Here is an 18,071-nt window from a genome sequence, read left to right as displayed (position 1 = left end):
CCAATGACCCACTGAAGGCAAGTAGTAATTGTCCAGCAGTATCCTACACGAATGTCCCGTGTTCTCCCTCTCTCTTTCCCCGACAAAATCACACAGTAGCCTAGGGTATTCTAGCCTGGCCAGACGTTTAAACACTGACGTTTGAGAGAAGAGATGAGAAGAGATGAGAGAAAAAGTATCAGATAAAGTTGTTAGTTCACGTGATGGGCGGACACACGCGGACAGAGGGCTTTGGAGGTGTGGCAATGAAAACAATAGATTTGTGGGAAACGTGAATGTTTGGATTTTTAGCTGGATCGACAGATTTCACGGACCGAATATTATATTGTAATTGCTTGTTCGGTCGTAAGTATTGTAGACTAGCCTCTATTATGTTGACATAAAAAACCCAGATAAAATGTTAACAATTTGAACACAGCTTTATCACAATATAGGCTTAAATTGTGGATTAAAGGATTATCATCTGCTGGTAATAATGTGTTTTTAAATGGTTACGTCGGGGCGCACTGTGACTGTGGGGAAGGGTAAAGAAGTGTAGGGTTAGGGTGAGGAGGACGGACAGAGGCGAGCGAGGGAGCCGGGTGAACAGAAGGAGAAAGAGGAGAGAGAATAACGGGAAAGTGGGAGCTATTTCAAAAGGAAACAGAGGAGGAAGTCGACGAGAGGAAACGTTTTGAGTTTTTGTGGACGACAGGGGGATGTTTATTTGATTTAACACTTTCAAACAAGACACGGGTAATTAACTCAGACGATATCAGAAATGTGGCTATAACTCATTTGAAGTTTTTTTTGTTATTGGGCGTCAACTTTGATAACTGGCTGCAGCCATACCAAACCCTGTTGCTTCGGATTTGTAGAGACTGTCCTCGAATTTAACTGTGTAAACTATCAGCCTTCGCTGTCCTGCGTAAAAGCTCACCAAAACAGAAATGTACAGGTCTTTAATGCTTTGAGTAACATTTCTGTTAAGGTTTTGTTGTTACAGTATAATGTTCAACTCATAACGGTAGCATTCTTTGGACATTATGTGGTGTGTTTGGAATGATGGGGGACATTTTATGGACAGATGGTGATGGCGTTCTGAAATTGAGGTATCGTTTGTTTGGATGTCGAGTGGAGTTTTGTTAACGCTAATCTGTTGACGGCTGGCTGGTTTGACAGTCTCGTTTGCACAGCGTTTATTTGGCATTAGCAAGGGACATGGTTTCTTAGAGAAAGGTTGGCTTCAACTACAATGAAGGACCATGTCACGCTCAGACAGACTTAACGCGTCCCTTAAATCCCATACCAAAAGTGTTCCCAGGAATAACCAACGACGTGTATGGTCGATGTTGATAGACCTATTGCCTTCTAAAAGTTAGGTGTTTTAAAATGAGCGAAGTATGGTGGTGGCACAGATGGGGCATTCACGGTGGGGACTCAGAAACAATCATTCTCTTGTCCCAAGTTTTGAACAGGGTTAAGTCCCTTCATCCTACAGCCGGCCAGCTAGCTTTCCAGTAGTCTAAACTGTAATTATGCCGAGATTACTATGGGTTTATTTATGGGCTTTTCTTAAATGCAGTCTGGTCTTCAGGTTATTGCTGTTTTTATTGGGTTGATGTTTGGTTTGTAATTATAACGTTACCGGTCCAGTCGTAGACCAGCCCACTAGTATTACATGGAAGAGGCTTTAGGTTAACTATAATAGGTTTGTAAATGGCATAAAGTCAGTCAATGCTAAAGTCAGAATGGGCCTACAATAAAGGTAACATTATACCTCTGCTGATCGTATGCCATTGTAACATCATGCAGTTTTTTAAATTGAGTGTTTTAAAAAAAAAAAAAAAAAAAATCCTCTAAACTGGCAGTAATCTGCAGTCTCCCAATCAAGAGGCTCTTTGGTTGATAAGTAGGGGGTGGCATTGGAAACATTTTATTTGATGAGGAAAGCTCTTATGCCCACTCCTTTGAGTATTTAGCAGTGACAGAGTTTACCTCGACTCTCCTCGTTCCCCCTATTAGTGTCAACATCTGTCTCTTCTTCTGTTTTCTTCTCCAGACGGCAAACAAAACAGGATCCTGCTCCTAACACGCTGTCGTTTTTACCTGGGATTGATGTGAAGCGGAGATTGGAGCATTTCGGAAAAGTGTGCTCGACAACGTGTAAATAACCCTGGAGAGTGGTGTGTGTGGTGAGGTGGGCTCTTTGTTTTTTTCTGGAATGTTCCACCGAATGCCAGACTCCCTGTAGAGAAACGGTCTCAGTCCAGGAGATCTGTTTGGTTCCCAGCTGGCTGGCTTGTCACACCTCATACATTCTAGTGCTGAAGGCCTTGAACAGACTCTGGGACGCCCACTTCCTCCCATTGGGTTCTGGTGGAAGAACACCAGAACGACACAGGCCCAGACCAAGTCACAAATACGGACACACACGTACATACACACACACACACAGACACACACACATACATACACACAGAGACTGGACATACATAGCTGTACCCAGGATCTCCACCATCCAACAGCCATGGCTAGTGTGTGTCCCTATGGACGTTTCACTCACGCTATTGTCCGGGGTATCCCAGAATCCTTTGGGAAGATGGGTGACGGTGGCGGCGGCGGTGGCGGGGATGCCACCTCCACAGACCTGGCGAAGGCCCAGCGGCAGTTCGGTGTGCTGACGGGCGCCCTGAGACAAAAGGTGGGCCTCCAGCTGATCGAGATTCCCGCAGATGCCGAGCTGCCAGAGAGCTGGAAGATCGAGGACGTGGCGGTGATCCAGGGGGACACGGCGCTCATCACCCGGCCGTGGAAACAGCAGAGGCGTAGCGAGGTCAGTGGGTGGCCAGTGAGTGGAAGACCCAGACAGGTTTTGGCAGGAGATGCTCATACTGTATGTTGTTCACAGAGGTTCTAGATCTAGATCTAGATCTATCTAGATCCTCAGAACTCAGTACAGACCAGCCATTCCTAGTCCTCAGTGAGTTTACAAGAACCACTAATAGATATCTTCTTTCTTTTACTGTCTGTGTCTGTCTGTCTGTCTGCCTTTTAAAAAAGGTACCAAATGCTCATTACTCATGTCATGCAAATTTCAGGCTCAGTACTCAGAAAGTTTGCAAAAAACACTGTAGATATCTTTATTTCACTGTCTGTCAAAATGTAATGCCATGCAGATTTCATTTTGCATAGAGTTTGCAACAATTACAAACAAAACGCCAATAAATGCCAATGAGAGATGATTTGGTTCCAACAGCACCACAGGAGTTTATGCAGTGGCAATTGTTATCAGAACTTTGAGGAATCACTCGGTTATAGTATGATTAGTGGTATTTAGTTTTAGATTCTTTTCATTCCTTGCTTGCTTTCATTGTCTGTCTCTCTGTCCACCCATCTTTGGACTGCATAGCAGATGCTATGAGACTCAATCCATGAGTCAATCCAATGCAAGTTTCAGTCCCAATCCTCAGTGAATTCGCAAGAACTCTTTCTAACATAAAGCCGAGTGAAGGGGAAGAGCATAACCCAAGGGGACAAGAATGATGAATTCATTTTGGACATCACTCTAAGCATTTACTTAGAAGAGGATCATTATCAGAGGATAATGAGTCACACAGTTAAAATGTGTTTAGTTCAGTATTATTTAGTTGATATCTCCTTTCTTTCTCTTGTTCTTTCTTTCTTTCTTTCTTTTCTTTTCTTGGCTGCTTGTCTGTCTGTCTGTCCAAATGAGATGGGCTGAGCTTTGGGTCCTCCATTTTCACTCCAACCTCTCCATGTTGCAGCCCCAGAGCTCTTCATTTGCAAAAGCTACTAACTAAAAGCTACTAATCAACATGGAATTTTAGAACCACACATTATTGCAAAACTGAATCTTCTGTTAGAATGTTCAAAACTCCCCTGCTGAAGGGACAAGTAGTGCAAAGGCAACCTTAACATTACAGTTTTTCTCAGTCGCTTTGGTGCTTTTCTCACATCACTATTAACATTTGCACAGCAGTTAGTGCATTTCTCAAAACAATTAGTGCAAACTGCAAAACCTAGTGGATAACCTGCAAAAGCAAGTCACTTCCTTAAAATGGATAGTCCATTCCTCAAAAGCAAGTATTTATGTCAATGAAACTGCCAGTGTCATCAGAGAAGTCTTGACACCATCGTTTATGAACAAGATAGTCAAATGGCTTTGTCATGTTTTCATTACGACAGTTTATGCTCTCAGTGTTTCCCCATGCAAAAAAAGGTCAGAACTGGTTGACACTACCTGGAAATACTCAAGACAGTACTTGTACAGCCATTTGAAAACTACAGTAAAGTTACAAATTGCTGTAGTTAGGGGAGTAAGTGAGTACAAGACACTGAATATGTACATTTCACAGTTTTACTGTATATGCTCTTTGCAATTCTACAGCATTGTGACAGAATTTGATAACTAGTTCACCAATTTTGTATGTAATGACTCAAGCAATGAAATGAAGACTATTAGTTTTATTGGGAACGACTATTCAGCATCCATAAGTATAGTTAATTTTGACTGACATGACGAAGCAACTGATTCATGTTCAAAAGCAATTTGTTCAGAGGAAGGAGAAATAGCTACTATGATATACACAAATGACTAAATGTTGTGGAGGTTGAACTAATAGTTATGAGAATTTTAATTCTGATCTGAGAAAAGCACCAAAGCGACTGAGGAAAAACTGTAATTAAGAAGCTCAATGAAGACACCAGCAGAGGAGTTTACTGAGAGGGCCTCATGATCAGAGCGCAAGGAATCACACTGTTTCCTTTCTGCTTCATACCTTTCTTTCCTTCTTTCCTGCTTGCTTTCTGCCAGTCTAAATGAGTTTCAGTCCATGTCCTCAAAAAGTTTACAAGAGCCACTAGCAAAAGTGTAAGGAAAGAGAATACCCCAAAGGAACATAATGGATTCATCTTGAATGGAGTTTATTTAGAGATCATGATAAGAGCATGTGGAGTCACACTGTTAGAATGCGTCATCTACTTTTCTTTCTTTCTTCTTCTATCTCTCTTTCTTTCTTTCTCTCTCTCTTTCTTTCTTTCCTTCTTTATTTCCTTTTCTATCTGTATGTTCATTTGAAAGGGCTTAATGAAGACATGACAAGTCTATTTGTTTTGTAAAATGACCACTTTATATCACTGAGCCACTTAGCCCTCTTTTTCTTTGCATCAGTCTCTCCATCTGTCTGTCTATTTCCTCCTCTATAGGTGGAGGCAGTGCGTAGAGTGCTGACGGAGCTCAACCTGTCCGTGGTAGAGATGGGGGTGGAGGAGGGAGCATCTGGAGGGGCAACTCTGGAGGGCAGTGATGTGCTCTTCACAGGACGAGAGTTCTTTGTGGGAATCTCCAAACACACCAACCACCGCGGCGCAGAGGTGCTGGCAGACACCTTCCGGGTGAGAGGCACATTACACTCTCCCTTGATGTTTGAAAACAGAGGAAATCTAATATGTAATCAATCTGTGCAACCTGTTATGATACTGCCTCCAGTCAATGGCTCCTGACACTCGTATGAGTCACATTATCTGTTTGTTTATTTGACATATAGTAAATAGGCAAATAGTCTCCTTTCATTTTGTTATTCCATTCTTGAAACCCAAGCCTCTGAGTCTCAAACCCAAGACAATTGTTAGGCATTATGTTATCGACAATCAAGCTTTTTGAATCCTTGAATCCTAAAGTGTTCTCTAACACTACCTTTCATTTGCCATCAATATGGCCGCTGTGTCTTGATCTTGACTGTTGTGTTTGGCTTCGTGAAATTTCATGTCGGCGAACTTATCGGGCTGTCTGACGAAAAAAATTAGCTATTGCATACTTTCCATATCTACTCTGCTTTTATCCACACACCAGACCAAAAAGGGCTGCAGACACTATCTACAGCCATGTTGGATTTGGTTGAAGCACAGCTGGTCACGCCATAAATGTTGATCGAGCCTCTTAAGTGCCTACCTCCATGTCGATAGCATGGTGCTTCGTGTGTCTGTGTGTGATTTGTTTCTCTTACATAAGGAAGGCCTTTCATTTGGTTTTTCATTTGTTTGGGTTAACTTTTAGCCTTACAGGTTCCAATCATGTTTTTGACCGAATGCAGATTAAAATGTTCTTCCCATTGACAGTATTCAAATTGATGCAAACAAATGACACAGAACCTTATGCAGATTCTGTCCAGCAGCTGCCGTTTGATTTGAATATTCACAAATCTCGCTAGACGTGTCCTGCCAAAGGAAATATTTGTCCTGGACCTTTCCTTTTCTTTGCTGCCATTGTAAATATCGCTGATTCTCAAGAGCTGTTGTTTAGCAAACTATGCAAAGCAGTACAAAGGCCTACAGTCTCTGGTTACTCAAAGCAAAGGGCAGAAATTCCTTTTTTACTGAATAGGGACAGTCATACAGTCACACTGTAGAATATGTACTCACACTTACCCGATCACTGGCGTAAGCGTACTGTAATCTATATTACCTGTATCTGTACAATCCTGCACTTACTGTAGAAAAATAGATATGTAAAGTAAAATGTATTGGATCACTGCGGGTTAGATGCTAATTGTATTGTACATGTATCGATGTTTTTAGTTTTACGAGCCATTTCAGTAACAGAAGTATTTTGTTTTTACTCATTTTGATGATATATAGACAGATTACAGGCAGAGTACATCTCTGTCATTGCTGGTATGCACGTGGAAAGCCTGGTGTTGCGCTGTGTAATTTTGTTGTTTCATTCACTCACATGTTTTTCATGCATTTGGAAATCCTTTTGGCAATAAATGGGTACTTAATGTGGTGAAACCTTACAACAAGGGGTATTAATACCAGTTCTTACAACCCTGTGCTTTAAATAGTTTTTAATGTGTGTGTGTAGGACTTTGCTGTGTCCACTGTGCCTGTGTATGGAGGCTACCGGCTGAAAAACATCTGTTCAATGGGAGGCCCAGACACCATCATCATCAGTAACAGCGAAGGGGCCAGGAAGACACTGCGGGTTAGTGTCTGTTTGGGTTTCTCATCACCATGAAGCTACACAGATACACAAAGGGTGGAATGCTGGAAGGAGGGAGAGAAAGAAAGAAAGGAAGAGAAGGTTAAGATAAAGAACATTATGAGCCTGAGGTTTAGATATGTTATCAAATGCTTTTATCCGAAGTAAATGACAAAGTAATGTAACATTTAGAATAGTTCAAAAACAGATGTTAACAATAAAAGAAAGAAAGAAAGAAAGAGAAAAGAAGGAAATAAAGAGAGAAGAGAGAAGAGAGAGGGCTCTGCCCCACATGGGAATGCTGTCATTCTCTACACACCCTGTGCGCCTAACCAAATTAAGGCAACATACAAAGTGCACATCAGTCAGTTGACCTGCTAAAAGCCATTAACTTTTGAAGGGCAGACCACTAAGAGCCGCAGGGTTTCAGTCCAAGAGGCAGAGCCAACTTGCCTACATGATTGAGGTTTGCATCTGTTTTGAAATGACCAAATTGTTGTAGTGGGCCATGGGTGTTCACCATGTCATTGCCAGAGAGACAGATAGAGAGAGAGATAGAGAGAGAGATAGATAGATAGAGAGAAAGAGAGAAAGAAAGAGAGAGAGAGAGAGAGAGAGAGAGAGAGAGAGATGGGAGGCTTCTAGAACATGTGCTTGAAAACAGCTGGAGGGAGAGGTGGGTGTTGTTGCAGGGTTGTCCATAGAAACATCCAAACTTGTCAAAGCTCTTCAAGTTCAGACATTTTAATCCTGTACACTTTCCTCAAATTCAGCAAATTCCTCTAGCTGTCCCATCAGGGTTTTTTATTTAGGGCAGTCATGGCTCTGTGTGTACACAGTGTACAGAGGAGAGGAGTGTGATGTGATTGACTGTGGAGTGAAAATATGAAGAAAAATCTATTGCGAAAGACAGACATACAATCAAGGCTAAATTTGTTGGTACCCTTCCATGAAAAAAGAAAAACTCCAATTTTTCCTATAAAAATAATTGACATTTATTATTTTTATTCTATATTTAATGGAAATGAAACTTTGCCTTTGACTCTTCATTAAACAGAATATTTAAAAAATAATAATACAGATGAAAATGGTGCTGAAAATAGGATGGTGCCCTTTACCTAATAGTGTGTTGCACAACCTTTAGAGGCAGTCACTGCCAAAACATTCTTTCTGTAGCTTTGAATGAGACTTTTGCATCTCTTGCCGTGCACACATGCTTCAGCTGTCTCAGAGATGGTCAGTGGGATTCAGATCAGAATTGTCCATTCTCTGTTCCTGTGTGTTTTGGGTCATTATTTTGGGTCATTTAACCAGGCTGAATGACTGAATACAAGATAAAATACGTAATGTAATACTAATCACATTGTTTCCAAGAAAGATGTGTTTGCTGCACTTCTGAAACAGTTTGGTAAGAGTTCAAATTCACTGCTGGTTGCACCCCTGGAAATGATCAAATGGGATGTTTGGGAATGGGCATCAATGGGATGCTTTCCAGAAAGACCTACAGAGCACTTTAAATGGACCCTGGGCTGATCTGGCATAGGTCCCGGCCAACAGATCTGGGCCAGACCTGAGCCAGAATCGCGCCAGAGTTGATTAAGAGCTAGCCAGGCACCATCGGGGGACCTTGGCATTAGCGTAATGTGATTCGCAGGCCCCGTCTGCTGATGTTGCACTAATCTCATCAACGAGGCGTGCGTGTGTGCACGTGTGTGTGTGCATGCGCGCGGCACATAGATGTCTCTAATGTCTGTGTTTGACAGCTTGTTGCTGTGACACTAAGAATGAATGTGAATATCATTGATTTTTTTGCCTTGATGTATGATCTCTCTCTCCATTTGTCTTTGTGTGTGTGTGTGTTTGTGTGTGTGTATGTGTTTCCTAGATGATGGAGCAGCTGACGGATCATCATTATGAGGTGCTCACGGTCCCTGAGGATGCGGCGGCCAACTGCGTCTACATCCGTGGTCCAGCTAAAGTGGACTACCTGCTCCACCCTACGGCTGAGGAGTGTCCCAACAGTGTGACTGTGAGTGTGAGCAATGTCTTCTGAGAGAGGTTTTTTTTTTACATTCAGATTACGTAGCGTCTGTGCTTTCTTTCAAAACAGGTATTTACATAGCATATGGTTGTATCTAAGAGCAAGTAAAGTTTGGTTTGTTTCTGAAATAATTTATCTGTTTTTATAAATCTGTGCTTTTACAGTTGCTTACATGACCAATGGCTTTTCTTTAAAAGCAAGAGAAAGAAAGTATACAAAGAGAAAGGAAATGCACAAATGGAAATAAGAATACTTACATCCCTGACTCGGCCTCAAAACATTAGTCATATGAACCTACGTATACATTTCAGATACAAAGAGAGACTACAAAAGATGTGGAATTATTGAAAAAAACTCTTTAATTTCTTTTGGTTGTACAAAATTAAGTTAAGAGCAATTGGTTCACGGTAAATATTTCAGTTGTATTGAGCCTTGAGATGGTAGCTTGATGGTTAATACATGTTACAAATTTACCATCAGGCTTGCTCGAAAGTCCTTTAATTTGATGTGGTTGAATACAAAAGCCATCAAACCCTCAAAAACAAAACTGATGGCTTGGTAGCTGATTGTAACTGATTGCTTCAGCAATAGCAACACAGGCAGTATAAGCCTAGTCCCCCCCCCCCCCTTTTTCTCTATCGGAGAGGATTAAAAAGAAAGCGTGCTGTATTTTCCTCATTAATACTGAAGGTTCTTTAACAATGCACATTTTGTTTATTTTTTATCATCCTCGCTCATGGCCTGAGGGCCTGCTTGAGATGCATTTTTTTTGCTTCCACTTACTTTTTAATGATATTTAGAAATTAATTGGCACCCAGATAATTACAGCTTGATGAATAATTGATTCATGAGCAGTAATTATTTTTTGCATATTTACGAGAGGGAGCTAGAATCTCAGTTTTCTTAGCAATTTAGTCGCAGGGACTACAGTATCCATCTTTGCTTACTCATCTCAATTACGACCCCCCCACCCTTCTGTCCTTTGCTCATCCTCTTCCTCCAGATTAAATTCTCTCTGTTCAATTCAAATTAAAATAATCTTTGGCATGTCTGGATAATAGTTCAGTCAAAAGGGGAAAAAAAGGAGTGCAATAGGCAGCCAACAAATGCATGAAATATTTACACACACACACACCAGAGAGAGGTGTAATAAACAAACAAACAAATGCTCTCTCTTTGTCTGTCTCAGGCCTTCCAGAAGCTTCCAGACTACACCCTCCTCCCTACAGCCTGTAGTGAGGCCTCGAAGCTCGGCAGCTCACTCTCCTCGTTCTGCCTTCTAATCAACAGAAAGCATCAGGCGTACTAGCATACTAGCACTCTCTGTGGAGTGACGGGCCCTTTTCCTCCTCTCATGACGCATACACACACACACACACACACACACACACACACACAGTAGCCTATGAATCGCATTCTACAACTATTTACCCTCAAAATATAAACACACTTAAAGTGCTTATGTGGACAAAAATTGGGTTTATCCGATGAAACGTAATGTTATGCTGTCTTTCCCAGGATGTTATACAGTAAAACAGCCCATAATACACACAGTGACCGAGTAACCAGTCAAGAAATATTACTTTCCCCACTTACATTTTTTGGATCGCAGCCTCAGTCGTGTCCCTCTGTGGGAACGATTTCCTGCTAGTCCAGCACAGCTGCAGCTTGTGGGGATAGAAGCAGCAGCCTGTGCTGTATCATACCTGTGAATGTGCTTAGTCCAAGGGCCTGGGGACAGAAAAAACAACAACAACAACAAATCCGAACATCTGTGGACATGCTTAGGTGTCAGTTTCCTGTGTAAACTCTACGAGGAATGCGTATTCCTACTTGAATGTACAAAAATGCCCCTGCAGAGACTTTTTAAATCGGTGATAGAGGTGACCCTGGTTTGTCAAGCACAGAGGTCGTAACATAGTAGTCTGATGCCACCTCCTCTGGTTTGGAAATGAATACCCTTTTTTGTTCAGTTCTGTGGTTTTGTCTACGGTCGGTGTCCTATGCATTGTCCCTTGCCCTTGAGGCACCTCTATAAGGATTTATTTAGGCCACTGTGGAGAGAACTGTATACAAGAGACAGAATCAATCTGTCAATTAATCCAAACTAGTTATTAGTTAATTCGTAAATTGCTCTTCAAGAAGTAGATTTTTGAAGAATGCAATTGATGATTGCAAACTTTAACCACTTCAGCTGTGTGATTTTGAAGGCATAATACATTGTTACTCTTAGTATTCCTATGTGTTCTATTTCAAGTTGGTTAAAGGCATTTGTTGTATATTCATGTGGCCCTAATAAATGCACTAAAACTATGGAAACAAATCTCTCACCAGATTTAGAATTTGAAAGCCTTTTTAATTTCTAGCACATTTGTTTGCATTGAAATTATGTATTAGAATTTTCTTACCTCTCAACTCCTTACATTTGTATCGCTGTTTTTTCAAGTAACTGTATTTTAATTTTCTTAAATGCATTAAAAGTATGTAGGAGAGAATTAGTGAGGGTGAGTGTTTTTTTTCCCTCAATCTACTTGACCAAGTACATTTATAGCCAGACACAACTTTAGGATATGTCATCAATTTTGAAATATGCTTAAAATATTGAGGCCCCAAAAAGTGCTTTTGTTCAGCGTTCTGCCACCTGGAAAAGCAGTTACAAGCCTTTGTTGACCAAATTTTAATATACAAGACCGCCATGCTGTGGTCTTGCTGGATCAAACCCACTAATAAATAAATAAAGTAAACTTAAGAAGAACAATAGTGGGCTTGCTGGATCAAACCCACTAATGATGCAATTAGCCCTAATGTTTAAGGCAGGACACAGGTACAATATTTTCCCCATGTAGGCTAATGGTCAATCTTGAGATTTTGGTTTAGGCTACTGTATCTTATTTCACTGTAATCATGGAAAGATTTTTTTTTACTACCCTGTTTGACCTTTTGAGGGGCAGGGGCTCAAATTCAAAAAAGGGCACATGGAACAAGATTTGTTAACTATATACAGTTAAGAACAAAATGAGAATACCCTTGGCAAATATTGATTTAATGTTGATTTTCTATTTATCAATATGCTTGTTCTGACTGAAAATGACACTGCCATTGACGGACTGAGGTCTGGAGTCTGGCTGGGACACTCTAAAATATTGATATTGTTATTTACAATTTCTTGCCTTGTTTGGCTGTATGTTTTGGATCATTGAGTGGTTTAGTGGTCCAATGCTGCCTATTGGGGCAGGTCTCTCAGCACATTGCCTGATCTTTTCCTCCAGAATGGGTGCATGGTTCAACAATATTTTTCATTCATCCTGTTGAAAAGTAGTAAGTAGCTCGAAACGTTTCACACGGGTGAAAATTAATAAAAATTCCTGATGGCAGCAAGTGTGCGGACAATCCACTCATTCATCCTGTTAACATTTTTTTAGAGTGCAGACGGTGCTGTGTCTGGAAGAGGAGTGTAGGAGATGGACAAATACCTGTCATGTTTGGAATGATGGCAGAGTTCAACTAAACAGATTTGATGCAACATATTGATTGTTGATTCTTCGCTGGAATCTGGCGTAGCAGGTTCATGGCTCTTCCACTGAATTGTGGACAGACACAGTATAAAAGTCCCCTGGAGATCCAGGAGCTTTACCTCACACCTGAGAAACAGAGCATCTGAGATTTTCAGCCTCAAGGTAGCCTAATGACCGATAGTATACATTCTATATGTCTGCAACACTTACAGGCTAGCTTTGTTGCTTTTTTCACTAATAATGTTTCAGTGTGTATCTTTATTGATTGAAAGGAAAGTGGTTAACAACAGAAAAGTATTTCCTTTCCAATCTCATCTCGGTCTATAGATTTATAACGTAACTTGTCAAATAATTTTTAAATCAGGGTTAAGCTTCTTTATGCTTCCACATGATGTGTGGCTTAACAGTTTTGACATATCTAATGGATAATGTCTTGCAGCATTCTCACTGTGGCCCTGATTCTTCCTCCCTCAGGTGATATTCATCATGGGCCCTCTTTCCTTTCCTCTGCTCATCTGCATTGCCCTTGCGTTCAGGCCAGCAGCCAAGGCTCACAGTGTAAAGACCTGCTATGGTTTTCATGAAGCTGCAGAGACATGGGACAATGCTCAGGTAACCGTCTCTCATCCATCTCTCATTTAAAGCTCAAGTTCCTCAGGCAGTGACTTACATTAAAACAATTATTCAGCTCATTCAGAAGCTTCATTTCACTTCAAGACTAGCGAAACAAAAGGATAGATTGATAAGACATACTAAATCAAGATGAAATTATGCATTGTGCTCAATATTCTCATATCTGTAGATACGATGTGCATCACATGGAGGCAACCTGGTCTCTATCCAAGCCCCAGAGGAGAACGAATATGTAAAAAGTCTTTTTCACAAGACAAACACCTCTGTTGTCTGGATCGGTGGATATAAACGTCAAATTGCAAAGGTAATGTTGTGAAATATTTCTAACTTTTTAAAATGGCGACTATGTTGGTTCTTGCTTCATGACTAATGTGCTGCCTCTGCTGCTCATCCTGTCTCTTGGCACTTGGAATTCTGCTCCCAGCATGGCCGGATCTAGAATTAAATGGGGCTGCGGCCTTAACGTCTTCTGCCCCACCTAATATGTGGCCGACTGACTGAAATTGCGTCCAAATTCACACTCCTCCTTCTTGGTTGTATTGCTCACGGAGTACTCGTCACACATATATCCCACGCAATATTAGCGCCAAGTTGCTGTGATAGACGGTTCGCGAGAAAATTAACGTTGAACTTAAGCTACTTGAAATTAAATCATAGTCCCATTTGCATTCTGCACATTAGGCCTGCTCTCGGTGATATATCTCCTATAAGCCATATATCAAAATAAACAGCAGACCTTACCATATGAGGATATGAAGCATGCATCTGTAGGCCTACAATAAGTTGTGGAGCTGTGAAATTGCAGCATTCTACATGGTCTCCAACTTTGGGCTGAAATTCTAATGTAAACTATTTATGTCAGTAGCCTACATACATTTTTGTAAATTGCTTAGCCATAGAGTATCCTTTCTATTCCGTTTTCTATTTATTTATTTTAATGACATGAAAACAGGCTAATGAATTGTATTCACATATCCTTATGCACTATACAAAACAATTTTTCCAGACTCAAACAAGCCTTCCTCAGAAATCAATTACTCTATTGCATCCTTAAAGGGGCAGGCACTCAATGAGACCACCTCCAGAACAATGTAATGACATTGCAAATGACAAAACTCGCCAGAAATCCTCATTTAAGGAGTAATCTTTCAATATTTTATTCCGGGGGAGCATGCCCCAAACCCCCCTAGCTTAACTATGACTAACACCCCTGCTGCTGGAAAAATGTGTAGGGGAAACAATGATTTTGGGTTCCCAAATCAAGTTCCCACTCAAAAATTAGCCTATATTTGCGCATATCTGAGCAGTCTAGATCCAATCTCGGCCCCCGGAGATGGACGTGGACTGATGGACAGCGGATGGAATACAAAAACTGGGGGGTAGATCAACCTCGTAATTTCCGAGAAAAAGATGCAATCCTGATGTCCCCAGATGGTACTTTTCTCTTTGGATCTCCTCACCATCACTTTGTCTTCCATTGTTTTGTTTTTTTTCTAGCCTCAGCTGAATCCTTTATGTTTTTTGTTGTCATGTTTTTAGGTACGTGGGTAAATGAATATTCTTCTCAAACATTCTCATTCATATGTGAAGAACACACCAAACCCACCTGTAATAAGGGCTACTCTCTGTATGGCTCCAACTGCTATATTTACAGACAACAGAAATTAGGGTTTCTTGATGCGCAGGTAAATATCACACAAAATCATGACAGCTGTCATAAGACCTCTCTCTTTCGTTTTAATACAGTTGTACTTGGTTATATCTATAACCAATGACAAACATTTTGATATATGAATGACATCTTTAAAGGCTCAATTGCAAGGAAATCAGCCTTCATATGGGTCATTTGTTCACTGACGTGTCTCATTCTGTGCTCGTCTAGAAAAACTGTTCACATGATGGTGGGAACTTGGCCTCAGTACACAGTCGCAATGAAGATGACTTTTTGAAAAGCCTGATGGGAGACCTGGAGTTCACCTGGATTGGAGGAAACGGGGATCCAAAGAATAATGTGAGCATTTAATTAATTAAATTTGTCAAAACTCTTTCTGTTCTCCATAAATCCTATTGCACCACTGAAATCCATTGTAATATAATTTTGGGGTCCAAGCGCTATTTCAAAAGTCACATAGCCTGTGTTCACTTCCTAGGTGCAGTGGCAGTGGACTGTCCAAACACCATTTGACTACACACAGTGGGCATCGACTCAACCAGCACAAATCCCAGACGACAATTGCATTGTCATGAATTTTCCAGGTAAGACAATTCATGTTAACATCCCATTACCTGTAGCTTTTTTGGTTATTGTGGCCCTTGCTATTGGGATTAATTGGGGAATTTGATTTCCTTTTCCAAGGCTCATATTTTGGCTTCATTATAAAATAAATGTGCCATTTTATCTGTTGTGTTGTGCTCTCTAAATCAGATGTCTTGTTTCAAATCGCAGATGAACACACAACTGGCTGGACTAATGAGCTGTGTTACATTTCATATGGCTACATCTGTGAGAAGCCAACCACAAAGGCTTGAAACAGTGAACAAAAATATTCATATTGTTAAATAAAGAAAAGTAACCTTAATTAAATATGTGTCTTTCATTTTGTTCTGAAAGAATTTCCCATGATTTCTAAGCAGGGGTGGAGCTAATGGTTCACTATGAGGGGGGCAACCTTTAGTGGGCTCATATACCTACTGTCAGTGTTTATCCCATGGTTTATCAACATTATGTTTTTTATTTAGTCCACTTCTTATTGTGCTTATTAGAGGCTGAGGCATTTTGTTTTCTTCCATGCCGATTTGAGATTGTTTGTGTAGGCTATGTGGGTTGAAAATGTATAGGCACGCAGTTTAATTACCCTATTTTGACAATGGGCTAGCCTATACTAACAAACGCATTATATTTAAAAAAGCAACATGATCAATCGCTAACAACTAAGTGCAACTAGAGCTCTATAACACATCTAAAAGGGGCACTGCGCTTTTACCTGTTTAGGCTATTGAGGTTTTTTGTTCTCTTGAGGGTCGTGACTTTTCCATGCTGCCATATCCGGGTTGAAAGACTGCTAGGCTTTCTTATATCTATTTTTTACAAGATTTGGCAACACACAGAGGCTGTAACTCTGCTGACAGTGTTCGTGACCGAGGTGCTTTCCCAACACCAAGGCTGATTTCAACCTAAATGGCTGGGACAATTATAGTGATGCATAAAGGGGATTGATTTTGCATCTAGGGGGTGCCACCTGGGGCAGTGTCAACAATCTTTACATAAAAGGACCTACAGTATTTACTAGACAAATCTTACATTTCAGAGAACAATCTGACATTTTCTTACTAGGCCTATTCTGCCAGCGAACTTACTTGAAACAGAATGTGTTTCTATGCAAGTTTATGCCTCACTTGGTAGTAAGGAACAAGCTTGCTATAATGAAATGCCATAGGGACAATAAAATAGTTAATGAGTTAGTTACATTGGAATATACCCATGTAGACTACAATCCACTTCTAAGAGAAACTGGCCTTTAAAAAGGCTACAATTATTTTTACTTTTATACTTTAAATACATTTCAGAGCCTGTACTGTTACTTGATTAAAAAAAAATTGAATCACTATCATTTTACTAGGTTTTTTTTGCAGAAGTATCTGCATTGTACTTGAATATGGAAAGGGAGTACTTTTACCCTCTGCAGCAAACATCTTTAGAGCTTTTAAGTGTAGAGCAAATGAAGGCCGAGACATGGAGAAAGATGACATTGCAGAAAAGGCTGAGTGGGATGTTCTAGAACATTACAAAAAAAAAAAAAAGTAGGCTACTGCATTACCGGAACATATTTTGTAGATATCTTGTATAAGACTCTGATAAATGTGTGGGGCACTTTGTAAGCACATCTAGGTTTTCCCCTTAAAGTTTGTAGAGTGTAAAACCAGAGACTTCCTAATGAGGACACCAGTGAAAAAAAAAAAAAAAAAAAACACGATAAGTGCACTGCAATATGGCCGCAGAGCAGTGATGGAATGTAACGAAGTACAAATACTTCGTTACTGTACTTAAGTAAATATCCACGTATTTGTACTTTACTTAAGTAGAATTTATAGTGCATACTTTTGACTTTTACTTCGTTACATTTTACAGCAATTATCTGTACTTTTACTCCGCTACATTTCTACAACACCATCGTTCCTTTTTACAATACATTTTATGATCAGATTTTTTTTCTCTCTGACAAACACGTTTGTTTTACCAGGGGGCGGGGTTGCTACCACAGATTCTGGAGCGCTACGTGCCCAGCTTCTAAATCTTTGAAACATAAGCTTATAGTCTAGACCAGGCAAAGCGTGAGCTTGTAGCCATCTGCATTCGGTAGGCTATATTCACCAGACCCATGGCTACACTGGACATGCAACTGTGTTCTGTGCCTTTCTCTGTCTGTTATCTGCAGCGTTAGGGCCTCCTCTCCGATGAGATTGCTATCCGCGGATCAGCGAAGTTACAGGCTATGCCCATGCTTCTGTCACACGTCTGATCATTTGCGCCACAAATGAATGGCAGACTATTATAGAACCGCTGGCAGAAAAAAACGTAGCATTTTCCAGATTAGGAAATATTAAAATAAAGAGGCATAGCCTACAAATGGGGGGGGGGGGGTGGTAGAAATGTGAGCGCTCATTCAATGTCTATGTGCGTCTGCGCAAGTGAAACTGAACCTAATCATAAAGACACCTTTCTCAACAACTTTTCTGTTCAATCAGCAGAATTGGCATTACGATCCACCCGACGTTTCCCTGGTCTACCCCGTTAAACTTCAGGCTCTCGTGTTTTGCTGAATGATATACTCAGCAGATCACCCTAGTAGATAACCAGAATTACAGTCTCTAGAATTGTAGGTCAGAATGTAAACTGGGC

General features: G+C 40.6%; 1 protein-coding gene across 4 annotated transcripts; it reads left to right on the top strand.

Moving 5' to 3' along the window:
• The first annotated feature begins 271 nt into the window (after window positions 1-271).
• Window positions 272-11,518, top strand: ddah2 (DDAH family member 2, ADMA-independent). Of its 4 annotated transcripts, none has more exons than XM_076302188.1 (6): window positions 272-345; window positions 2,042-2,815; window positions 5,209-5,397; window positions 6,866-6,985; window positions 8,868-9,011; window positions 10,213-11,518. In XM_076302188.1, exons 2-6 carry the CDS (start codon window positions 2,510-2,512, stop codon window positions 10,330-10,332), a joined length of 879 nt encoding a protein of 292 aa, XP_076158303.1. In that variant the 5' UTR covers window positions 272-345; window positions 2,042-2,509; the 3' UTR covers window positions 10,333-11,518. The 4 variants fall into 4 exon arrangements, with proteins under 4 accessions (XP_076158303.1, XP_076158306.1, XP_076158304.1 ...); XM_076302191.1 differs by having other exon boundaries at window positions 293-327; XM_076302189.1 differs by lacking the exon at window positions 272-345 and adding an exon at window positions 390-735.
• The last annotated feature ends 6,553 nt before the right edge of the window (window positions 11,519-18,071 follow it).

This window comes from Alosa pseudoharengus, unplaced genomic scaffold, assembly GCF_046254945.1.
Source record: "Alosa pseudoharengus isolate Yale_2024_CS ecotype anadromous, Long Island Sound unplaced genomic scaffold, YU_APseudo_1.1 YU_APseudo_1.1_scf_23, whole genome shotgun sequence".
NCBI lineage: Eukaryota > Metazoa > Chordata > Actinopteri > Clupeiformes > Clupeidae > Alosa > Alosa pseudoharengus.
The sequence above is the reverse complement of the archived record's forward strand: the minus strand, read 5'-3'. Positions and strand labels throughout refer to the sequence as shown.